The sequence below is a fragment of the Simochromis diagramma genome, unplaced genomic scaffold, assembly GCF_900408965.1.
Source record: "Simochromis diagramma unplaced genomic scaffold, fSimDia1.1 OVJJ01000079.1, whole genome shotgun sequence".
Taxonomy (NCBI): Eukaryota; Metazoa; Chordata; class Actinopteri; order Cichliformes; family Cichlidae; genus Simochromis; species Simochromis diagramma.
Genome location: NW_024387075.1, coordinates 1,900,196 through 1,926,356, shown reverse-complemented (window position 1 = coordinate 1,926,356; position 26,161 = coordinate 1,900,196). Strand labels below are relative to the sequence as shown.

General features: G+C 44.7%; 1 protein-coding gene across 7 annotated transcripts; it reads left to right on the top strand.

Annotated features, from left to right (window-relative positions):
* The first annotated feature begins 9,905 nt into the window (after positions 1–9,905).
* On the top strand, positions 9,906–15,824 carry LOC120742271. 7 transcript variants are annotated; one of them, XR_005697832.1, is made up of 7 exons: positions 9,908–10,082; positions 11,649–12,053; positions 12,568–12,690; positions 13,132–13,503; positions 13,766–13,850; positions 14,226–14,371; positions 14,827–15,824. XR_005697832.1 is itself a non-coding variant. In XM_040045509.1 (7 exons), the coding sequence occupies exons 1-7, from the start codon at positions 10,031–10,033 to the stop codon at positions 14,290–14,292; spliced, it is 1,035 nt and encodes a 344-aa protein (XP_039901443.1). In that variant the 5' UTR covers positions 9,908–10,030; the 3' UTR covers positions 14,293–15,824. The 7 variants fall into 7 exon arrangements, 6 of the variants coding, with proteins under 6 accessions (XP_039901444.1, XP_039901443.1, XP_039901442.1 ...); XM_040045509.1 differs by having other exon boundaries at positions 11,649–11,838; positions 11,908–12,053; positions 14,226–15,824; XM_040045508.1 differs by having other exon boundaries at positions 11,649–11,867; positions 11,937–12,053; positions 14,226–15,824.
* Positions 15,825–26,161: the final 10,337 nt, after the last annotated feature.

Genomic DNA, 26,161 nt, shown 5'->3' with positions numbered 1-26,161 from the left:
CATCCTGCTACTATGTTGCAAATACTCTCCAGGGCAACTTCGCACAGTCTGAAACTTGGGTCCTGTCTGCTTTGTAGACACACATTAATCCTCATCTTCCCTCTTTCTTTGCCTTGTGCCTTGTTTGTTTGTCTCACAGTTTATTTCAATCATTCCAGTTTTTATAACTGCCAGTTTCTTCAAAATAATGCAGGATTATTTCTGCTTTTCTATTTCTGCCTTATTATTCCTTTTTAAGTTTGGAAGTTGTCAGAATGTTGGAGATGTCGAGGTACAACCATAGTGATTTTTGGTAATATTTATAGACAGAGTTTTTAGGCACAGCCAAGGTCTGGAGGGGGAAAGGTTTGGAAAGGTCTATGCTTTTTGCAAATGATGTTGTGCTTTTGGCTTCATCTGCTTGCACTAGGTCAGTGTACATCTTCAAGTTTGAGACCAAGGAAAAAAGGTGGAATGCCCACTCCCTGTCAGGAATGAGTTGCTGCACCAAGTGGAGGAGTACCTCGGGGTCTTGTTCATGAGAGTGGGTGAGTGAAGCGGGAGATTGACAGACAGATTGGTGCAGCATCTGCTCTAATGTTAACACTGTACCAGTCTGCTGTGGTGAAGAGAGAGCTGATCCCAGAGCTGTCAGTGTATGGGTTGAGCTACATTCTGACCCTCGCATAAGCTCTGGGTACTGAAAGAATGAGATTGGGGATAAAAGCAGAAATGAGCTTCCACTGAAGCATGTCTGCTGTCCCTTACAGATAGGGTGAGGAGCTTAGTGAGTTGGGAGGGACGCAGAGTAGAGCCACTGTCTCCACATCCAAAGGAGGTGGTATTGTCATCTGACCAGAATGCCTCCTGGGCACCTGCTAGGTCAGGTGCAGTGGGCATGTCCTAGCAGGAGGAAGTTAGTAGGACACAGGGCAGACCCAGGACATTCTGGAAAGATTAGGCTTCTGGACTGGCTGGCTGTGTGTTTATTTCAGTTATTTTATACTGGGGTCAAAATCAACCTCAGTGGTTTAATTATGTAAATACAAAATAAAAATATTTACCTGAATTGATTACTCATGGAGGGTAATCGACTAGAGGTTCCTAGTTGATGTATGTAAAATTTGTTGGTAGGGTGACAATTAAAGTAAAGAACTATTTTGGTAGACTCAGCAGCTGTAACTCTATTATTGTCAGTTTAGCTTCTATAACCTTTTTCTCTTTAGGCATTTTGCTGATAAATTCCTACAGATGCTTCCACTGGCATTACTTCAAGTGTCATTGACACTTTTCAGCTTTTAATCCATTTATATTTGAAAAATAAATTCAATGATACAAATCTGGCTGTATTCAATAACACAAATGCAGAGAAATAAAACAGCTTCGGAGAGTTTCAGAATTCAAGGTGTGGTGTTTCGACAGAAGAACGGAGACGGCTTGGTTTGTAATGGAACGTATATATTCAGCAGTAGCTCGCCATTTTACATCTCACCATACACTTCACTTCTTCTCTCCTTCCATCATTCTTAGTCACAGAGCCCCCTACTGGTAACTGAGTATATGTTCATATTCAGTCCCCCTTGTAAGCAACCCTTCACCATCTTAGCAGTGTATGTAAACACAACATCTCTCCTCATTCTCACAGAATTCTACTACCTCAGTATTACTACTTAGCATGGCAACATTACTATTTGCACAGAACATTATCAGTAGTAAACTTTGCAACCAGACAGCATTTTCAATACTATTTCACTTATAACATTACTGGGTGTTTGAACTATACCTGTGATCTTAACATACCATCTTGTTATGGTGCCTAAATCGTCCTTTATAATGAATACTTGTACAGTTAAGGTTACTGTAGTAACTTAACAACCTTAAGTCACAAAACTTCACAAATAAATCACAGTAAACCACAGTAAATCAATCATCTATTATACTTGGACCTCAGAACTAGTAGTATGGAACCTAACATTAGCATCCAACAGCTCAAGCGTGTTATTTTCCCACTTTTTTTCATTAAACTCATTTCATACATAATCCTTGGTCCAAGCTGGTAACTGTCTCGGTCTGTTAGGAACAGAAGGTCTTTTAGGAGTTTCTCTTGTGTTATTTTCAACCTCGTCACCAGCCTGCAACGGCTCAGCATTCTCTGCGCGGCAGCGTGAGAGACGGGCTGCATTCCATCTCTTTCCATCACCCAAGATGAAGGTGCTCAGTCCAGTCTGTTGCTGCACTGACAGTGGATCAGTGAACTGTCTCTCTCCCTTCCCCACTCGGAAAGGTTTACGTATCCGCACCCTGTCACCGACCACAAGCTGGGGAGGTTTTGCCCCCCTCTTTGCATCAGTGTAGCGTTTACTCTTACTTTGCTGGTGAGAGACTCTGGCCCTGCATTGGTCATACTGCCCTGTGTCTTTGGGAAACGGCAGGACATTTAGCTTTGTTCTCATGGGTCTCCCTCTGAGAAGCTGGAACGGAGCTGCTCCAGTCGTTGCATGAGCTGTAGCACGGTAATTCTGTAGCATCTCTGTCACGGCGGGCTTCCACAGCTTCTGGGACACCTGTGCAGCCTGAACACAGTCCTTCAGCACTCTGTTGAATCTTTCAACACACCCGTTCGCTTGAGGGTGATACACACTTGTTCTGATGTGCTTGATGCCCCTTTCCTTCAGGAAATCAGCAAAGGCAGATGAAGTGAATTGTGGTCCATTATCTGTGGTAAGCTCACAAGGGTTTCCCTCCCGTGAAAAAACTGAAGACAAGAACCTAATCACAGTGTCTGTAGTAGCTGATGAAGTAAAGGCTACTTCTGGCCATTTGCTGAAGTAATCGACCAGTGTGATGGCAAACCTGCAGTCCTGCGACCCGCGGTCAAAAGGTCCAACAATGTCAACGGCCACATGCTGAAAGGGACCATCTGGAAACTGAACCGGCTGTAAGGGAGTAGGAGCAGTTTTGGCCGTTTTGTCACACAATTGACAGACTGAGCACGATGACAGAATCGCATGGACGTGAGTATCCATGCATGGCCACCAGTAAAGCTCTCTGAGCCGCTGCTTTGTGCGAACTATGCCCTGGTGACCTTCGTGTGCGAGACATATCACCTTTTCCCGCAGGGACCTTGGGACCACCAGACGTGTCCCCCGGAAAACCAACGGTGATTCCACAGCAAGTTCATGTCGCACCAGGAAATACGGCTGTATCTCAGGTGGGAGAGACCTTTTCACCCTAGGCCAGCCTGAGCGGATAACCTGTCGCAGCAGAGAAAGGTCAGGGCAGTCCTCACATTCAGCTTTAAAATCCGTCAACGGTGTCGCTGTCAAGAGAGGAGAAACTTCAGCTATCTCCAAGAGAAGGTCTTTTTCAGCATCAATGTCAGTGCTGGAGTACGGCAGGGGAACCCGTGAGAGGTAGTCTGCGATGAGATTCTGAACACCAGGACGGTACTGCACATCATACTGAAAACACATCAGCCTTGCAGACCATCGTGCGATTCTCATGTCCGCTCTGTTCATACCTTTGGTGCTGAGAAGGGTAGTAAGAGCTTGGTGGTCAGTACGAAGCGTGAATCTGCGGCCCCATACATATGTACGCCACCTTTCCACCGCCCAGACACAGGCTAACGCCTCCTTTTCTGTGGTGGAGTACTTTCTTTCAGCAGGAGACAGTGTTCGGGAGGCGAACGCCACAACCCGCTCCACTTGATCTGGGTGTAACTGTGTCAACACAGCGCCTAGCCCATAGTCTGATGCGTCTGTGGTGATAAAAGCAGGTAAGTCAGGGTCATAGACGGCAAGTGCGGGACTTTCCAGAAGGAGTTTTTTCAGGTTACTGAAGCTCTCATGCGCTGCCTCGTTCCACTGGAGTTCAACTTTCATGTCTGTTTTCAGCAACTGTCGCAGTGGCTCCACCAGTGTAGCATAATCTGGAATAAATTTACTGAACCAGGATGACAAACCCAGGAACGAGCGCAATGCAGCCATATCCTTCGGAGCAGGAGCCTCGGCAATAGCAGTCAGGTGATGTTGGCTTGGACGTAGGCCTTCCTTTGAGATTACATGGCCCAGGAATGTGATGTGTGACTGGCAGAAGGAACTTTTCCCAGCATTAATCTGCAGGCCGACATCTCTGAGACGTTGGAGAACAGCTTGCAGGCGTGCATCATGCACCTCCTTTGATGTTCCGTAGACGATGATGTCATCCAAGTAGTTGCGAACACCAGGCAGATCTTTCAGGACCATTTGCATCATTTTCTGGAACGCCGAAGGTGCTGATGCTAGGCCAAATGGGACACGTGTGAACTGAAACAGTCCCTCATGAGTGATGAAAGCAGTCAGCTTGCGGCTCTCCGGATGCAAAGGTAATTGGTGGTATGCTGAGCTGAGGTCAATCTGGCTGTAGTGAGTGGCACCTGCCAAGTCAGAAAACAGATCCTCCATATGAGGAAGAGGATGGCAGTCAGCAATAATGCTCTTATTGGGTTCACGAAGGTCAACACACAGTCTCAACTCCCTTTTGCGCTTTCTGGCCACGACCAAAGGACTCACCCACTCAGCTGCATCGATCCTTTCAATTATGCCAGCTTTGAGTAAGCGAGAGAGTTCTGCTGACACCTCTGTACGTACACTTAATGGCAGGCGTCTCAGCTTTTGGCGTACAGGCCGCACATTGTTGTTTACCAGTACTTTATGAATGAACCCTTTAACACATCCAAGTTGAGCTGGTGGAATAGGATCAACATTGTACACAGCAGACTTCTGGTTAGACGAATCCGGCTCATCTGCAGTTTCATCCTGAATACGGTCCACTTTGCCTCCGACGATGCAGACGTTCAGTGCTCTAATGAGGTCGAGGCCTAATAGCGGGGAACCAGCTTTGACAATGTAGAAGGAAGCAGGAACTTTTTCATTCTGTGCATGCAGTGCAACTGATGCAGGCAGACAACCCATCACAGCCAACTCATCTTTAGCATAAGTAACTAGTTTGACTTTAGGTCGCACCAGTGAACAGTCTGCAAAATACTGTCTGTAGATAGTTTCTGGCAGAATAGACACAGAAGCTCCAGTGTCTACTATCAGCTCTACTGTCTTAGAGCCACCTTGTACAGTTTCAATGTCGACCGTGCAGGTAAGCTTATCTTGAATAGCTGCCATCATTTTAGCATCTTGCACGCACAGTATTGCCAATTCTGGCACCACTACTTCTCTCACTTCACTGACTGACGACTTACATACCTTGGCAAAATGTCCCTTTTTCCCGCAGTTATTGCATTTTGAAGAAGCAGCCGGGCAGTTTTTATCATTAGCTAAGTGCTTGTGAGAACCACACCTGAAGCACTTCCGCTGCTTTGAACCTCCCCGTTTGCGTTGGTCTGGAGTGCAGCCTTTAGCGGGGCGAGGTCCTCTCCTCTGGTGAGAGTGGGAATTTGCCGCGTCGACTGTCTGAACAGGCGCGGTCGGACACGAGCCGGGTGTGGAGAGTAGAGTAGCGTTTTTGACTGCTGCTTCTACCTGGCTCGCAATAGTTAGAGCCTTATCCAGTGTGAGTTCATCCTCCAGTAACAGTTTGTCTTTCACAACGCTGAGATGAGCATTGGAGATCAACTGATCTCTTATCATTTCACTTTCCATTTGTCCAAAGTTACAAGATGAAGCTAACGCTCTCAGAGCCACCACATACTGAGAAACAGTCTCATCCGCTCGTTGAATACGCTGTCTGAATGTATGACGGCACGCCACGACATTCACTTTCGGCACAAAGTGCTTCTCCAGTGCGCTCATGGCGTCAGCATATGTATCACCTTGCTCCGGTAACGTGTAGAATAACCGCTGTCCCTCCGGGCCCAAGCAGTGTAGCAAAACAGCGCGTTTCCTAGCATCCGGCCATGCGTCTCCCGTGGCATTGATTACTAGCATGTAATTGTCGAATATTTTCCGCCATGTAGTAAATGGAATCGGCGGCTCACCCACATGTGGAAGAAAAGATGGTGGACTCGGAACTGATGCACTCATCCTCGTCGCCAATTTGTGGTGTTTCGACAGAAGAACGGAGACGGCTTGGTTTGTAATGGAACGTATATATTCAGCAGTAGCTCGCCATTTTACATCTCACCATACACTTCACTTCTTCTCTCCTTCCATCATTCTTAGTGTCAGAGCCCCCTACTGGTAACTGAGTATATGTTCATATTCAGTCCCCCTTGTAAGCAACCCTTCACCATCTTAGCAGTGTATGTAAACACAACAGTGTTGCTGCTGTTCTTCTCCATGCTTGTAGATGTGAGTGTGTGTGTGTATATGGGTGCAGGTGTGTATGTACACTGGGTTACAGGCGCCTTCAGGCCTGGTGGGTGTTGCCCGGCTAGGGGACTGGCCACACCCGAAGCTACACACCTGCCGCTGATCAGGTCTCGTCGGGGGAGCTACTTAGGAGAGTCTTGGAGCTCCCACCGACGCGGGATCATTGCATGAGACTCCACGTTAGTCATCCAGTTGAGCTTAGTTAGTGTGTGGTTATATGTGTCCTGACGGCTGCGTCTATTGTGTCCCCAGGAGAAGTGTGGAGCGCCAGACAGCAGCCAGCACGAGGGGTGCTGAGACACGGACTATTCACGGAGAGACACGACAGCACGGGGATTTATTCTTGTTTTGTACCATACACTGTAAATAAACGCACTGCTTGTACACTGAGCACCGCGCCTGGGTCCTCCTTCCCCACACCTCCCACGGTTTGCCATGCCGAACCGTGACAGTTCCAAAATCTGAATGTACATGTGTTGAAGGTCTTGTTGAATTGTTAAACATATTTTTCTTTAATCTGTGGAGCAACAACAAAAAAAACCTTTTGATTTTCTTCAGCTTGAATATCAGCAGGTTCAGCTGGTTCTGAGGTAACTGTTTATAAAACGTTGTGTCCTATCCAAAAGCTCTTTGCAATTTTACATTGAGAAACATCATCCTTAACACATTTGACCCTCATAAAGTGCTATGGCCATCACACTGTCATTTAGAATTGTTCTAATAACTCGTGTCTTAACTCATTCCATCACACAGACAATAAAAAAGCAGCGCGGTTCACTTACATCACGAAATGTTAGAAATATAACTGTTCGTAACAACCTGAAAGGCTGGAAGTTTAAAATGCAAACCGATGGAAGCAGAAGTAGAAGAAGTGTAGACATTTATAAATAAGAGCTTAATAAAGACGCCTAAGAAATATGCAGACGGAGAGATCTTAATCAAAAGTGGAAGTTACATCTGTTACATCTAACTGTAAAAATCTGAGGCTAAGTAAAGCTGGCCCTTCCCACCCGCTGTAACAAACCGTCTGTGTGCGATTGCTCCACGTTGTTTGTTTGTGTGTCAAAATTTAACCCGGTTTAGGTTCATGCTTGGTTTTGCATTCATTTTGTTCATGTCTTTTCATCAGCCCTAATAAACCGCACGCCTATTGTTAATCCTAAAGTTTTGTGCACTGTGCACTGTGAAAGGCCCCGCCCTCTTTGAACGGAGGGCGGGGCCTTTCACAGTGCATATAGATGGCTTCTTTCACTCCTCTTTCAAACCATCTTCTCTGTCCTAAATGTGAACACAGGTGTCCTTCACCCACAGGGGTTTGTTTGGTTTCTGGTGTTTTCGTTAGAAAACAAGTGTTCCCACACGGGTCTGCCCACCTTCCCAAAACTCAGAGAAAGCACATGAACCACTGAAGATGACCCAAGTGTTGGACCCCTCAGACACCACCTGTATGAGCTATGACATTACAGTCAGTTTTTTATGTGACGAGCCTTTGTTCTTTTATGTGAAATGTTAGCATGCTGTGGATTTGTCTGCTGAAAGAACATATTTCATCTTGTGTGTTTAAAAATCCACTGTGACAGTTGTAGATGTTTTAGCCTTAAAGTCATTATTATCCACTCTCCTGCCAGCGAGGACACAGACAGAGGTGCAGACAGCAGCAACTACATGTTCATCATGTAACTGGATCAGAGTACTCACAGACACATTTCACACAGAGCTGTATATTCACACACATTCCACAATTTTATTTCAAGGCCTGTTTGGAGACATTCTCCTGCTGTTTGCTTTGGACATCATAGTTTTGTTTTCATGGACTGACTGAAAGGCCATGTGCGCATAAGAAGAAATTATGTGTAACACAACATTAGTGGAAGTTGTCCTGGGTTTGTTACCCAGTGTTTTGTGTATTTGGCTGCAGTTTCGTTCTTTGTATTATGGTTTTGTCGTCCTACACTTGGTGTTCCTGCTTTCTGTTCTGCTCTTGTGCCTCACTTCTCCTCCAGTCATGTTTCCGTGCTCCAGGGTCAAGTCTGTGTCTGTCTTGTATTTCCTGTTTTACTTTGACAGTCGGTGTTTCATGTCAGTGCCCTCAGCTTTGCTCTCTTGCCCGCCTTGTCACATGTGATTAATCGCAGCCATGTTGCTGTGTTCCTGTTCATGAGTATTTTCAGTGCGTTTCCCTCTTTTCCTTCTCCGGTTGTCTGTTTATCGTCCTGCATGTCATCCCAGGTGTTTTTGTGCCACCGGTTCCTAGTTTCAGATTTTTTTGTGTTATTTGTTTCTTTCTTTGTTTTTCTTTGTACTTCACACCGTTGCGTTTAGCTGTCCCAGTTTACGTCTTTGTTAGTTTATCGTAGTGTTGTTGTGCAGCCCAAATAAAGGCGTTTTTGTTAAACCTGCACCTAGTCTCTCTGCTGGCTGTAGTGATGGCCACATGAAGCTTTCTGAAGCTTTGAAGCTTGTTCTTAACACCGGTTCATTGCTCAAAGCGTTTCAGCACAGGCCTCTCTGGTGACCTCTGGTGGCCAACAATATGAAGCGCAGCTTGAATCTGCTTCACTGTGACCTCCCACTCTACAGAGTGGAGGTCACAATCCTGCCTGATGTCGCGTCACCGTTGTGCGAATTGTTATGTTTATTTGTTTAATAAATAAATCTGATTGATAAACGTTGCTGTTGAAACGTGCACCGTGCTGTGGTCTTTCTTTGCTTGTGACTTCTTGATGTTGGTAAATACAATAGATAAAAACACATATAATATCCACATAATGTACAACACATTATGGAGTATGCTTCTGCTGCGAGGTGCTTCTGCAATTAATCACTGGACAGCTGGACAGGTATGTTTATAAATGTGATATTAGGCCAACTTCCTTCTACACATTTTTGGCCTGGGGGTCGAACTGATCGTGAACCGGAAAAGGAAAACACTTTAAAACTTGTAAAGTAAAAACATGACGCCTTTAAGGTAACCCTATTTCATTTTTATTTAAGAAAAGAATTTGTTCCACTGTGCGATGGCGGAGTTTCTTTTCTTGGAGACAATTTCTCCTGCCTCAGAGGAAATCCTCTCACATGAACAGAAGACGATGTACGATCTTCCTGGCTCCCACAGACTGCCAGATAAAAAAGAATAAACACATTGAATTGCTGCACATTTTGTAGAATAACATTTTAAGCTTATTTAAAAAAATAAAATATATATTTTATTTTATTAAATTGTGTTTCTAAAGTTATTTAATGATATTTATATTGTGAAAAGCTGATTTTTGTTTTGTTCAGACATTTTCTTCACATATAGACACACAAAACAAAAGTGAACAACAAAGCTGGCAAGCCCACCTGAACAAAGTCAGCTCGAAATACTGAAAATGCATGACAGAAGCTCCTCTCTGCCTCGCTGGCTTCAGCAGAATGATCAGTGACTCTGTCACCATCAAAACACTCCACAGATCCCAGGAATGATTCACTTCCCACTGAATCCCTGACTGTGTTCTAAATGAAGGCTGTCACTGATCACCTGACTCTGGCCAAACGAATCAAGCCTCGACAAGGTCAGAAATGTTTCTCCCACTGAAACTGCGTTCTTTTATTTTGAAAGTGTCATTTGACGCTCCGATGGCTCAGATTCGCTTCCGGTGTAAGTAGAAAAACTACTTCTTAGTTAGCAGTGCGTCAGCGGAGAGACGGAGGAGCGCGATGTGGCCGCGGGGTTAGTTCAGAGAGATTAAAGGCGATCAGCTGGATTCATGATGAAGATGAAGATGAAGATGTGTGCGCTGTTTGTGATCCTCGCTCTCGGTAAGATTTCCGCCCTTTGTCACCGCGGAGCTGGGAGCTAACGAGTCTTAAAAAGTGCTTGGGCATCTATATCGCGTAGTACGGTAAAAAGGGCGACTTTGTGGTGCATTTGAGTGCACCCCGTAAACCCAGATATCTATGGAGATTTCAAAAAGGCGATGTTTTCTTCATTTGCTCTTATTTTGAAAATCAGCCTTCTACCGATGTAGCGGTTAATAAAACGTCACTGCGTCAGTTCCAGGCAGAGACACGAACCTATCCTGGCTTTGCATCGAGAAAATCATCCTGTGTAGATCAAACATGCAGTGCTGTGGTGAGGAAGAAGCTGAGAGTAGCTTCTTCCTTTATTTTTAAGCTGTATAAGTCTGTCGGTACTGTTCATATAACAGCGTCCATACTGAGGGATTAGATGCTGTTTTCAAAATAATAACAAACAATAATAAAGCTATAACAAAGTTAATCCATCTCCTGATGCCACACAGCTTAAATATTTTACTGGAATAAGGATCATATATTTATTAGAAAGCTGAAGTTTACTGACAGTATCTGTACTTGTTGATAATTTTTTGGTTTCTGTTGAATGATTTTATGCTAACATGTCGTTACCTTAACCTGCTACAAGACAATTTCCAGTTAATCAAAGTTGTGAGTGGGACAAACAGTGGTTATGATTATCAGCATTATTATCAATATTTGTGAGTGTTGTCCATTTACTAGAGATACAGTTGGAAGAGAAGCTTTACTGCTAAACATACGTACATACGTACGAACGGTACTTAAACGCACCATGAATTCCCCGTTTGCGTCCACACACGGAGCCGTAAATACGAACGTAAACGCGCAAAGTTTTTTAACGCGCCGCTATCGTGACCGCGCCTCGTTTCTCTGATCATATCTGTACACACGTCACCAACGCGCGAGGCTCAGAGCAGATTACATACACACACTGCTCTCTGTGTAACAGACACACACACACACACACACACACACAGCTGCTCTTGGTGATTTACGTTATGTCCTGTGGGCGCCATGTTTGGGCGGAACTCGCAGTGTGAGCCACTGCTGTGGCAGGAAGCTGATGGAGTTGCGCTTCATCAAACATCTGGAGCTGCTGCTGTGTGTGTGTCTGCGCTGCACATCTGTTTGACGTGCTGACCTCAGCAGCTCCTCCCCTCTGTGCAGTTTGCTGTGACAGGAGGAGGGTGGAGCTGCAGCTGCCAGCAGGTGTCGGGGCTTCTGTTCACAGCCTGCAGAACATCAGCTATGCTCCAGATGTTCCAGCAGACAGAACATCTGCAGGTGTAACAGATGTGGGTGCACAGTTTACTAACTGAGTCTACACAGAGACACAAACAGATTGCCATCAGTGCACACGGTTTGTCCCACACACACACAGGAAGTCTTTCTGAAACATGTCGTGTTTGTGATTGTGGCTCAGACGTGTTCACGAACTCCTGACATCTCCTCCTCTCAGCCCCACGCTCAGCTGCAGGTAACTGTTCACCTGCTCACGCTGTCAGGTTACCATGGAAACCACACTGATTAAACTTGTGTTTGTGTCCTCAGTGTCCCAGCATGCATCAGGGGTGGAGGTGTTTGAGGGGGAGGAGTCTGTCCTGCTACCCTGTAACATGGTTGTTCCTAAGGATCATGCAGTCGTGTGGAAACGCGAAGATCTGTCTTCTGCGATCGTTCACGCCATCGTGGAGGGAAAAGATGATCTTCTCAACCAAAACACGCGTTACTCCAACCGAACATCAATGTCCGCCGACGCCCTGCAGACTGGAGACCTCATCAACCAAAACGCGCGTTACTCCAACCGAACATCAATGTCCGCCGACGCCCTGCAGACCAGAGACCTCAGCCTCACTCTGAGGAAGCCCACGTTCACCGACAGTGGGACCTACGCCTGTGTCACCCGCAAACATGGAGCGGACCAGCAGAGGACTGAAGTCCAGCTGAAGGTCAAAGGTCAGTGCTGCAGGTTCAGGTCAAAGGTCACACTGAATCATATCACACGCATTCAGAAAGATAAAGTTCAGCAACATGAAATATTTCACGTATGTGAACACGTTCAGTTACACAGAAGAGACTTACGCAGGTTTGTGTTTCCATGGAAACCTTAACGAGTATGTCATCGCTGACATCAACATCCGCCTTGTGTTACACAAGGTGGATGCTGATGAACAGTCTGTGTGACCTCATTAGTCACGGAGCTTCAGACCCCTCACTCCAGCTGTGGATCTGACCCTGATGAGGTCAAAGGTCAGGTCCAGAGAGGATGGAGTCACAGACAGAGGCCGTCTGTGCTGCTTCATGTTCTGTTTAGTGATGAAGAACCATCAGCAGCACAGACGCTGGTCACTGACTGGTTAAACAGGTCTGTGTGGTTCAGCAGCGCTCAGCTAGAAGGTCAAATAGAAGAACATGATCAGAGGTCAGAGGTCGTACAGGATGATGTTCTGCTTCTTTTTGTTCCTTACAGAACGTCCTCCGCCGCCTGTCTGGCCCATAGTCCTCTCCGCTGTCCTGGTTCCTGTGGTTCTCCTCGGTGCTGTCGTTTTCTTCCTCCTGTATTGCGTGACACAAAGAGAGAAGCTCATGACAGGTGAGGCTGTGTGTGACTGCAACTAGTCTGTGACCTTTGACCTCCACACGCACCTGTCGGCTCCTGTACGTCCAATCAGCCTGAATGACATCATCAACCAGTAGCTGATTGGCTGTTAGGTGGTGAGGTGGAGGTGATGCGGTAGCCAGGTCCAACCAACAGCAGCGTTAGTATGCATGAGCTACTGTTTCCATGGACACAACCCCTGATGTTTCAAAATAAAAGCACAGTCAGAGTAAAACCAAAGCTGCATTATTGTTAAATTATTATAAGTTATTTATTGTTATCAGATTACAAACTGAAATCATTCGTCAGTTTATTACTATTATGATATGTTGCCATGGTAACAGGCTGTTCATGTGATGGTCACGGGTGGAGAAGCAGCTGGTTAAACCTGTTGCCCGTGCTGTGGTTCAGTCTGTCCCTGTGCTCCGCCCACAGTGGGTCAGCTGACACCACTGGAGGTGACGGAGGGGGCGCCGTCTGTCCTGCTGCCCTACACACACACATGCTGTCTGGGTGAGGTCGTCAAAGTGGAGTGGATCTTTGTGACGCATGAAAACAAGAAGGTGTGCGTGTTTGAGAACGGTCAGATCAAACGTGACCAACAGCACACAGATTACAGAGAGCGCGCCGAGATGGAGTCATTCCCGCCCAAGGAGGAGAAGACCGACCAGCTGAATCGGCCTGAAGTTGACCTCAGCCTGACCCTGAGGAACCCCGTTTGTGCAGATGGAGGTGTTTACCTCTGCATCCTCCACGACAGGGCTGTGAACACCATGAAACTCAAGCTAGTGCCGCTCCTGGTCAAAGGTCAGTGAGAGTGTGAGCTGGCAGCAGCTGCTGATGTCAGCTCCTGCATGAAGTTTCATACTGAAGCCTTTTACTGTGAGAGTGCTGACTGCAGGGATCATCTTTAACATGCTTCTGCACACACGTGTGAGCCCAGAGGCATGCTGGGTAACTGTCATCCAGCAGTGAGAGACACCTCTGACCCACTGACCCACCATCACATGACAACATGACCCTCAGTCTGAGGCTTCGTTAGCTTCACTGCTGTGTTTCTCTTCTGCAGAGCCCCTGATGACGACCGTTAGAGCTGCAGTCGGGGGACGCAACAAGGCGGCCAAGCGCTTGCCTTCATTTCGTGTGTCTAAAGAGTGAGTCCACATTTGTGATTCATCTGTTTGATGACACTTTTGACTGAATGATTCGGCCTCTGTGAGTAGGGGGGGGGTGCTTCTGTAACAAACACAGTGCATATGTTGGTGGCATTATAGTGTAAGTACAGATATGATGTATAAATGAGGTGTGATGTCCATGAGTGTTGATGTAGAGTTATCCTCCAATCAGGCTGCAGGGCGGGCAGCCTGTGGGTAAAAGCTTCTGTTGAGTCCGTTTGTCTTCGTCCTGATGGCCCTGCAGCGTTTATCAGAGGGAAGGGGGGGCGGTGTCTCTGGGGGGGGTCAGTGAGGTGCCGATCGGCCGCTCTGCTGCCCTCACCACCCGCTGCAGTTTCCTCTTGTCCTCCACGGTGCAGCAGTTGAAGCAGAGTGTGCAGCAGGAGGTCAGAAGGCTCTTCATGGTGGAGCTCTGGGGTAACTGGACCTGACGTAGTTTCCTGAGGAAGTGCAGCCTTTGTTGTGCTTTCCCTACCTGGTGGGAGATGTTTGTGGACCAGGTGAGGTCGGCCGAGATGTGGACTCCGAGGAACTTGAAGCTCTCCACCCTTTCTACCTCCTCCATCAATGTAGAGGGTGGAGTGCTCAGATCCTTTGTTCTGCTGAAGTGGATTATCGTGTCCTTGGTCTCGGCTGTGTTCAGATGCAGGTTGTTGTCGTCACACCATCGCTTCAGATGCTGAATCATCGCTGTTGTCCATCAGTCCTGTGATGGTGGTGTCATCAGCACATTTATAATGGTGTTACTGGTGTGGACTGGAGAACAATCTCCTGAGTCCCAAGTTGCTGAGTTTATTAACTGTACTGAAGGCTGAGCAAAGGTGTGTCCATGCACACCATGGACACACCTTTGTGTCCAAACTGCACCTGCAGGTCCTCTGCTGGACACCAGAGGACCTGCAGGTGCAGTTTGGACTCGGAGTCCAGAGCTCAGTCTGTGTCTGTCTGTCCACAGAAAGAAGAACGTTGCAGAATCTCATCCACTGAACAGTCAGCCAGTCTGATGTGATGAAGCTGGAGATGATGAAGAGGAGGCTGCCGTCAGCTCGTCCTTCTCCATGGATGTGAAACAGGAAGCTCAGTGTAACAGCTGAAGCTGTCTCTCATGTATGAACTAACGATGGAGCGTTGTCCTCTCAGTTTCTTCTTCATTGATCACATGACCCATCCGCTGTTTTACTTTTACCTGTGTCTGCATGTTAGTGGCTCAGCATCATGTATGTTCATGCGACCCTCTGTGAGCTTCACACTGAGCATCATCATCATCCCACTGTCAGAGAGGACCAATCAGAGCTCAGCTCCTGGCTGTGTCTGCAGACTGGCCTCAGATCAGCAAAAAGCCGTGTGTAACACGTCCTCAGAGGACAGCTGGATCTGCTCAGTGTGATGCTCTCAGAGGAACCTTTAACTCACACGTCCACCTGAGCTCACAGGGAGGGTGGAGGTGTTCACCTGTGCTGCAGTGGTTTTAAATAAAGCTTCTTTAGACTGTGTGTGTCTCCAAACCCAGCATCCTTCTCAGAGGGATCCCTCTGGGAAAAGGTCAAATACATATTATGAGAGATGCAAGTGGAGGGCGCTCACACACACACACACACACACACACACACACACACACACACACACACACACACAGTGACTGCTCTACCTGCAATATATGATGAGACTTATTTAGACTAATGTTGGGCAACTATTGCTATTGCGTGCAAAATGAAAGCGTGGCTGTACACTTCTACTCACCTGCATAATGACACGTAAAAAGCTCAGCATGTGGTTTACCCACCTGAGCCCTTCAGCTGGGTTTCACTAAAACCTCTTCCGTCCCAAACGATTTTCCAAAATAAAAGACCAATTACATATGCAACAAAACAAACAGCTCATGTGTAACACTCTGCAGTGTCATTGTTTTTCATTTAAACATAAAACTAAAAACTTTGTCGCTCAGACTCTGAATGTGTATTTTTGTGTGAGCAACCATTTACTCTCCTGGGGCCACGCCGCACATAGCGAGACGTCACTGCTGACAAAGCGTCTCAGCCCGCCCTCACAAACTGGACTATCATGAAGTGGCACTCTGGATTTTTATTGGTGGATGACACGTCAATCAAAGGCAGATGTACCTTTGCTGCACAGCTGAGAAACTCCTACCTAGTTTGTGACTGGACTTCTTTGATGAAGCCACGCCTTTTGCCCGAGAAATGCAATGATAACCTCTGGAAAAGACCAGAAATCATCATTTTAAGCAACGAAATAGCATTTTTTCCAGCAGAATAACAGCAGATAAAGAAGCACTGGACTTTACACGATCTGAAGCTCCTCGTAAAGTGTCTTTACGTTAACATTATCAAGGATAAGTCGATGAAAATGGATGGTCTGAATTATGAGGAAAAGAGTTACGCATTTTAATAATGGTTTAGCAGCAATGTACATTAACAGACATGTAAAATTGATAGTAATTTAAATAGACTAATGAATTTGACTATTCTGCACTGTTTATCAGCACTAATAAAGTCCAGTTGTTGGAGGCAACTGAAGAAATGCTATTTGTGTTTCATTGATGGCTGTTTTTTAAAAATTGTAAGTTTAACTCATAAATTTGAACGTTACTGCCATTAATGTAATCCCAAACCAGATGTTCAGAACATCCTTTTGCCGCACCTTCAAAGGTCCCGTGAAGTTTGTAGTTTGTTGCACCTCAGTGCAATATGATGAGGCATTTGTAGAGGAACAAGGAAAGCGCTTGAGGGTTTTACTTCTCATGTTTCTTGCCTCAGCCGTTGGAGGAGTGTGCAGCAGGACGGTGTGATGGAAGTTTGCATTTAATAAATGCGGACAATGATGCGTGGGAGGTAACATCCTTTAAAAAAACAACAACACCTGCTGAGTGTTCCTGTGTGGATGCTCCTGTTTCCCAGATACCATCTGTTCAGCTGCGTGAATCGGCTGTGAGGCAAACATGCTAAACCCAGTGGCACCAAAGCTTTTCACAATAAAACAATGTGACTAATACATGAATGAAAGAAATTCCAATAAAATGGTTTCAGTTGAATGACAGATACTTGAAGGTAGGCGCATTTGCTCATGTGACAACTATAAATGTCAGACACTGACAGGCTGCCAGTTTGGTCTCTGTGCTGTGAATGAACGCAAACATTCAATATGAAATCTGGTGAAAATCTCAACCCTGATGTACAGAATTTTAACATATGGTGGGAAATGAATGACAGTCTTACGACCAGTGTTCCCTCGACGCTGTGCAGGTGCGCAATCGCGCGCTGCTGGCACGTCTCTGTGCACAGGAAATCTGCGCTGCGCACAAATATATATATATATAGAACCTGAATTGAAATTAAAATTAAAACTTCAACAATTCAGTTTTGCAGTGTGAGTCAGAGACTGGCTGCTCTCGTATGTGTTTAGAACGATGCCACCTCATCCCACAGTCCAGCCAATGATGCGATTCGTATATATGCAGCCAATCAACGTAGTTGATGACAGCGTCCTTATGTGGCGATGCCGGTGCTTTAGCAAAGCGGCTGATGTGGAGTGAAGCCCCTCTGTGGGTCTTCCTTGGTCTCTTGTGTTCTGGGGGCCTCTGGATGTCTGGAGTTTTGATCTCCTCCATACCTGCTTCACACCCTGGAGGACGGGGCTGTGGCCCCCCCACACTCCCTAGCAGATCATTACATGGAGAAACCTTTGGAATGCAAGCATGCTGATCCACACAGGTATGCACACAGGTGTACACACGGGTATTCACAGACGCGGACTACAGCTTTCTTGGCTGCTGCCTCAAAGCACACTGTGCGCTGTCTATCTTGCGTGCTGAACAATATCGTCTATTATTTAGTAACTATTGATATCTATGACTAGCTAGTTTATTGTGATGGTGCTTTTTTCTTATTATGTTGCTCTTTGTTGTTTGCTGTCTCCTCTGTTTTTTTCTCCATACAGGTGATCCAGGTGTTTTGTTTTTTTTCTTTCTTCCCCCCCTTCTCACCGTCTCTTCTCCCCTCTGGTTTTCTTTCTCTCCCTCTCTTTCTTTCATTCTCTCTCCCTGTCCTATCCCACAGTCATGTCTGTCCCGTTTGTAGCAACTGAAAATAAAATAAATTCATAATTATTATAAAGGTAAATCAAATGGACCAATATGGCAAGGCCATGATGATCCACTTGGTAAAATAAATCCGCTTGGCATCTTTCTTGGCCTCAAGACAACAATTCTGATGCTAAAGATCCAAACGGGACAAAAAAAAAAAAAAAGAACGAAAACAGAAAATCTCCGTTTTCAAAAATACCCGTGTACGTGTGGACGTAGCCTTGATTTCTTACTCTCAGCTGACATGAAAGAAACACCAGACCCCCATGGTACCGGACCAGGCACGGTGGGGGTCTGGTGTTTCTTTCATGTCAGCTGCTGTTGTTCCAGCTGTGACGCTGAAAGCTGAGCTCCTGTCTCATTATGAGCGACAGCTTCATGTTTCAGGGTTAAAGTAAAAGGATGAAGTCTGTCCCTGAGCCTGTGCGGACCGGATTTGTTCAATGTTAAAGTTATGACGCTGGATTTTACGGTGACATCACCAAACCGTACCGTGAGGTGAGGTAAATCTTTGTGTAGGTCAAATGATAAATTCATGTCCTGTTCCAAATACATTGAAAATTGTATAGGATGCACAGGAGCAGTGACGCATGTAGCTCTGGGGACCATGTCTCGCAGAATGGGGAAAATTGAGTATCCCAAAGTCCCCCAGATCCAATAAGTAAAGTAAAGTTATTAAGAAAGCCATTGTCCAAAAGACACAATGATTGTTGATGCTGAATTAAATAGGCTGCACAAACCTAGGATGGCATGTAAGGCTCCAGCCAGAAGCTCAGGTCCTGGTGGCTTGCTCGCAGAGGGCTTCTGCTAGCACAGTGGCCAATGAAGTGTAGAGGGCTTCAATCAACAGCACGGCGCCCGATGTAATGCACCTGAGCTTTTTCTAGCAGCACAGGCCTTGGTGTGGTGCTGATGTCTTCCACTAGCAACACAGATAAAGTTGGTTCAGCCGGCAGCAAAGGCCCCGGTGTGGTGCAGATGGCTTCAGCAAACAGCACAGGCGCTGCTGAGGTTCAGTTGGTTTATGCTAGCAGCACAGGCCCTGGTGTGGTGCAGACAACTTCTGGTAGAAGTAGAGGTCCCAATAAATAGACCACTTTCCAAGAATTTAGAGAATGCTTTAAAATACTCTTAAAAAAGCTTCTTGGAAAAAACTGAAATCCATTTAAAATAGTAAAGAAGAAAAAATACCCCAAAAATTCAAAGCAGAAACTCATCAAGGAGACATGCTGCTGCCATCTTGTCTACATCATTCTACAGGTTAAGGACATCAGAATGACACTCAGACCAGATAGGTGTGTCTGAATGGCTGCAAAGAGATTATTGCATCATTCAGACACATTTGGTTTTATTAAAAATGGCAAGTCCTTTTGAATACAGAAAGAACGAGTCAAAAGGTGCTTTAATGCAGCTACAGTGTATATATATGGAGAAAACAGTGAAGATATGATTCACAGGACTCTGGAAGAACTTTAAGAGAAGAAGACTGGGAGGTTTTAAGGTTCTGAGTGTACAGATCAACAGATCCAGCTGCATGATGGGAAATGTTCTCTGCAGTACTGATGGACCTCTCCATGACCCCTGTGACCGTCCAGGCTTTTCTTCCTCTGTCTCTCAGTGTTTTTAAACCAGTTAACTGTGTGAGTTTCACACTGCAGGAAAACAGATCAAACCAGTTCGTTGAAAGAACTCAACATTCTGGTTTTAGAGGTGGAGCCAGCTGTGCTCGACAGGAAGTTGTGAGACTTATTGTGTCAGTGTTTGCCGGTGAGGTGATCCAGCTCAGGTGAAGTCTTCAGCTCCACTCTGTGAACTCTTGGATCTGTGAGGAGAACCAGGACTCAGCGTCACTGATGTAAGTCTCTCTGATCATTCAGCTTTCATTTGTCGTGGAAAGTGTTTCTGTTCAACAGAACATTTTCTCCTTCTTACTGCTCACTGACATCTCAGACTGCTCACTCTTTATCAGAACCACTGCAGCTGTCAGGCATCAAACGGGTTCTAACAGTTTTCATTTTTCCTTCACTTTGTGAGAGACAAGGAGAATATTAAACTTGTCTTTACTTATGCTCATCTAGCTGAGCTCCTCCCTCTGCTCACACTGACCTCTAGTGGTTATGTGAATATTAAAGAGTAGTGCTGGGACATGTAACGTTGTAACAGGTGTGGATCTCTCTGCATAGGTTTGTAGCAGAGCTTCATAAGGTCAGCGTCAGTTACACAGAAACATGAATGTCTGATATTAAATGTCCTGTCATTGCTCTCACACAGTGACCTCTGGTCTTTGGCTGATGATGTCATGTGTATAAAACATATATGTTTACATGATGATCCAAATGTTTATGATGCAGTTAAAGCAGATTCTAACCCTACTTTCATTAATATTAATTTATTGTACCTATTGCTGCAGTTGTTAGTCAAAAACACTTTATAATACATGTTACTTTAATATAAGTAGTACAGGGTGGGCCGTTTCTATGTATACACTGTAATAACATGAGATTGGTTGGTGATATTAAAGTCCTGTTTGTGGCACATTAGTATATGTGAGTAAAGTTACGTTGAAACCAAGCACACCGTTGTTGTTCTTGTGACATTACCAATAAGTTTGATGTGTCACATGACCCTCTTCCTATTGAAAAAACAAAAGTTGTATCCAAGATGGCCGACTTCTAAATGGCCACCATGGTCACCACCCATCTTGAGGAGTTTGCCCCCTCACATATACTAATGTGCCACAAACAGGACTTTAATATCACCAACCATTCCCATGTTATTACGGTGTATCCATAGAAATGGCCCACCCTGTAGTTGGCATTGGATTACAAGATACGATGGGATGTTTTAATTTAAACTGTGTCACTTTATCTTGATGGTAATGTTTTTAGTAATTTTTACCTGATAGTAAATGTAAATTAAATTTGAATCAAGCTGCTATTATTGTTATTATTATTGTTATTTGTGTGTAATTATTTATAGTTCTGATTTGAATTATATTAAATGCATTTTTTTGTTTTTGATCTTCTTGTTTTCTGCCTTCCCCATTGTTTCACTTACTTTCAGTTGATGTTTGTATGAGTTACTTGCTGTTGCTTAGGTACTAACCTTTGTTAAACTGTTAGGCTTCTTCCTGTGAGTGTTCCTGCCTGCTGTCTGTTTGTTGTGCCTTTTTTTTATTGCCTTGTTTGGACATTCTGTTAATCGAGGTGTGTTTTTCTTTAAGATGTCTGCATTTGGGTTAAGATTTTCAGTTTTATTTACCAATCTTTGACTCTGTCCTCAGCACATACCGCTTACTCTGTATTATTTAGAGTATGACTTATGACATGTTTGAATGGCTTGAAGCTTTCGTTTTGATGAAGCATGTACAGTGGCTTGGAAAAGTTTTCGGCCCCTTTGAACTTTCCCACATTTTGTCACATTACAGCCACTAACCTACTTGAATTCTATTGGAATTCCAGGTGAAAGACCAACACAAAGTGGTGTACACGTGAGAAGTGGAACGGAAATCATGCATGATTCTCCAAAATTTGAATCTGTTAATCTGGACGTAGCGTTTTGTGGGAGAAACATTTCGTCACTCATCCAGGTGACTTCAGTCTCAGCTGACTGCAGGTTTCCCCAAATCTTATAAACAGTACATTTGCATAATGACTGAAACCAGCCCACTGAAGGAACAATGGGCTGGGATCATACATGATTCCAAGCATTTTTTTTTTTTACAAATCAATAGCTGAAAAGTGGGGTGTGCGTAATTATTCAGCCCCTTTGGTCTGAGTGCAGTCAGTGTTAGGTGCGGCTGTGTGCAGACAGGAATAGGACCCAAGGTGCAGACTCCGGAGACAGAACTTAAACCAAAACAGCTTTAATGCTGAACTCAAACATAACATAACTGGGGAAAAAAGGTCAAAAATAAACTAACACCGGCGGATTGACAAAACACACAGCAAAGTAAACGGTAGATCACGACACAGACACAGAGAAACACAGGGCTTAAATACACAGAGGGAGCAATCAGGGAATGGGTAACAGGAGGGAAACACAGCTGGGGCAAATCAGGCCTAACGAGACAGGGGAAGCAAAACCAGACACATTAACATCAGACATGGACTTTCAAAGTAAAACAGGAAACATAACACAGACTCACGGGCAGGCACTAAAACAAAGGGAACAGAGACGTGGGAACAGGGCAGACACAAACATTGACTGAACACAGGGATATAGGAACTTAGGATACACATAGACGCGAACTAGACAAGGGGATGCAGGTGATAGGGGAGACAGAGCAACTAAAGAAGACAGAGACCTAAGCCATAAAACAGAACTCAAAGAAACCAAAAACTAGGAAGTATACATAATATTATAAACTCAAAAACCCTGGGTCGTCGACCCAGGCATCCTAACAGTCAGTTGTCCACAGACGTTGCCTGATGAGTGCTAATGACTAAATAGAGAGCACCTGTGTGTAATCTAATGTCAGTACAGTACAGGTCAGGGATAAAGTTACTGAGAAATTTAAAGCAGGCTTAGGCTACAAAAAGATTTCCCAAGCCTTGAACATCACACGGAGCACTGTTCAAGCCATCATTCAGAAATGGAAGGAGTATGGCACAACTGTAAACCTACCAAGACAAGGCCGTCCACCTAAACTCAGGCCGAACAAGGAGAGCGCTGATCAGAAATGCAGCCAAGAGGCCCATGGTGACTCTGGACGAGCTGCAGAGATCTACAGCTCAGGTGGGGGAATCTGTCCACAGGACAACTATTAGTCGTGCACTGCACAAAGTTGGCACTTGAAAGTGCAGTTGGAAGTGGGAGGTGAGTTGCTTGAAGAAATCGATATCAATTCATTAAATCCTGAATCGACTTTTAAATATAACTGTGTTTTGCCAGAAACGCCAGATTCTCAGATTAAAGCTCACAAAACCATTTCAACAACAACCAAACAGCAGATGAGAGCAGGTACACGGACTCCACACAAAGACGTAAACACAGAGCCGACGCATCAGAATCAGCTTTGTCTTTCTCGGCTTTCTCACCCGACGGCCCGCAGACGGACACGCTGTCGGAGCTCAGCGATCCTGATGCGTGCGGTCCGCGCTGTGTTTACGTCTTTTTGCGCTGATTCTGAGCTGCAGGTTTTGTCTCTCCAAACAAAATCCACCGAGCCAGCAGCAAAAGAAGCAGCAAACTGCGCTTCACATTTGATCGATGTCGTCATGAATTCCCTCTGACTTTTGCTGTTTTGCTTCCACCACGATAAAAATCACACTTCATGCACAGCTCTCTGTGTGTACTTCAGGAACAGTTTCCCGTCTCAAATCTCTGTTTTCTGCATCATTCATTGGCTTATTACCCACCAGTGTACCGTTGTTTACAGCGCTGTCTTTTTCTTTTTTCACTTAAATGACCTCGGACAAGAAAGCCTCATTTCTGCTGTTCAATACTGAAGAAATTTAAACTTTATATGCAGATTATTGCAGAATATTTTAAGGTTATCTGCTATAAAAAGCCAGACCAGGAAAATCTCCTTCATGTTTTTCTGTTTTATTCTCAGTTACTTTCACACAAAGGCATCTGCTGTGATGTTCACAATTCTGATGAAGTCAGTACTGATAAATGATCAGAGTTATAATATTTCTGACTGTCTGAGGCTAAGTTGAATCAAATCAGGACTTTGAAAACCGGAATCGAATGGATTATAGAAATCAGTGATGATACCCAGCCCTAGTGAGCAGCCTAGGCCTGAGAGAAGTGGATGTAGCTGTGGGTAATAAGAAAAGATGAAAAGAACGATTGATAACTTTTTTGTTAAGGCCTGATCTGTCTGAAATTCATAGCCAGCTCTGACACAGTGCCATCAGTCTTTGAATGCTGCAGTAAATGCACTGCCCAAGTGTCCCCTCTCCCCACGGCCTTTCAGCAGCAGACAGCAGCAAACAGGTCGTCAGAGGAGCCGAGATGATGATTAAGTTGAACATTTTCTACAATATTGACAAAGCACTTTAAGCACAAGTTTGTTAGTTAATCATTTACAAATGAATATTGTCTGTATGGACTGCAACTCCGCCCCCAAAAAGTGCACATGTAAAACTGTGGTGTTAAGTAATGCGGAGGAAAACTAACAATGCACATTAATAATCTGAACACACCAGCCCCACTGTCAGATATGGTGGTGGCAGCATCATGCTCTGGGGGTGCTTCTCTTCAGCAGGGACAGGGAAGCTGGTCAGAATTGATGGGAAGATGGATGGAGCCAAATACAGGGCAAGCTTGGAAGAAAACCTCTTGGAGTCTGCAAAAGACTTGAGACTGGGGCGGAGCTTCAGCTTCCAGCAAAAGCTGGTTCTACAAGTATTGACTCAGGGGCTGAATAATTACGCACAGCCCACTTTGCAGTTATTTATTTGTAACAAATGTTTGAATCATGTCTGATTTTCGTTCCACTTCTCACATGTGCACCACTTTGTGTTGGTCTTTCACCTGGAATTCCAATAAAATTGATTCACGTTTGTGTAATGTGACAACATGTGGGAAAGTTCAAGGGGGCCGAATACTTTTGCATCCACTGTAGTTAGGGCTGGAATATATTTCATGTGATATGAAATGAATTGCTATCTGTTTGTTAAGAATCTGCTTGTTTTTTGTTGTGGTGTTGGATTGAGTGAAACACAGGATTAATAAAGCTAAGGCTTATGCTAATGGGGATTCTGATTAAACAAACACACTGGCTTCTTAAACTTTAAAACTCTCTGACTCTGATCTTTCCAGTTTCTTCAGATTTGTACTCTTGTGTTGTTACAGAGCAAAGATGAAGGAAGGTCTGCAGACCGAGCTTCTGGAAACACTCGGGGATTTGAGCGATAAGGAACTGAAGCTCTTTAAGTGGTATCTACAGAAATCTGAGGCACTGGATGGTTTACCAGCCATCCCAAAGAGTGATCTTCAGACAGCTGATAAACTGGAAATAGTGAATTTGATGATCAATAAATACAAACCTGAAAATGCTTTGGGAGTCGCACAAAAGATTTTGGACAAAGTCAAGACTCGTACAAGTCAGTCAAAGAAATAACATGAAACACTTGGTGTGGTGTACAGATAACATGAGAAATGATTTTCATGAAGTATATTTATAAACTGAATCTCTATTCTATTCTTTTTACACCTTGCTGTTGTGTCTCTATAAAATTTAGCATATCTTGTATCACACACACACACAGATAAATAAAAATCGTGCATGAATCATGAAAAATGAAAACACTTACAAAGACCTGTTCATGATTTCTAATTTCCTCCAACAGATAAACCTTCACACGCTGTGGAGAAACAAGAAAAACCAGCTTCATCAGAAGGTAAGAGTTTAACAGTCTGAAGTAATGTCACTAAGGTCTCAACACATGAAAGTGACCAATCAGAGCTCTTGTTTCAATCTGGTATTTCTCTGGCTGCTGTAGTATTAGGCTACGTTCACACTGCATGTGAAAGCGCATCAAATCCGATTTTTTTTTTTTACCCTATGCGACCCATATCCGATCATGGTGTGACAGTGTGAACGGCACAAATCCGATATCAAATCCAATCTGGGTCACTTTTGTATGTGGTGCTGAATCGGATATGTACACAATGTTTTAGAAAGCGACTGCTGTTTGAACTGTCATGTCACATTAAATGTGTCTTTTACGTCACTGACACAAGACAGACGCCAATTATCAGCTCCGGAGAAGCGCCCGAGAAGACAAAGCGAACACTTCCTGGCCCTCCAGTGTAGATGTCAGTGAAACTGTTGGGAAGACAACGTTGGAGAAACGTGAACATTTTCTTTGCACTGCATAATCTGCAGATTCTGACAGAAATCTGCAGCTATCCTTTGAAGCAGCGCTCCTCTGAAACAGCAATAAGGATCATTATTAGGTTATTTACATTATTATGTAAATAACAAAATAACTTAAAGCAAAAACTGGGAAACGTAAAGTCCGAAGTCTTTATATTAAGGCCATCAGTCAAACAACACTGTTGCTCTGGGTCTAAACAGAGCGCGTTGTGTGTGACGTCTTCTTTTGCGCATGCGGGCGCTTTGAGCGTTCACACTAGAGCGCGTTTGCTGTCACATTTTATTTGTAGTGTGAACGAGCAGAAAAAAAAATCAGATTTGATCAAAAAATCCAAATTGAGCACTAAGACCTGCAGTGTG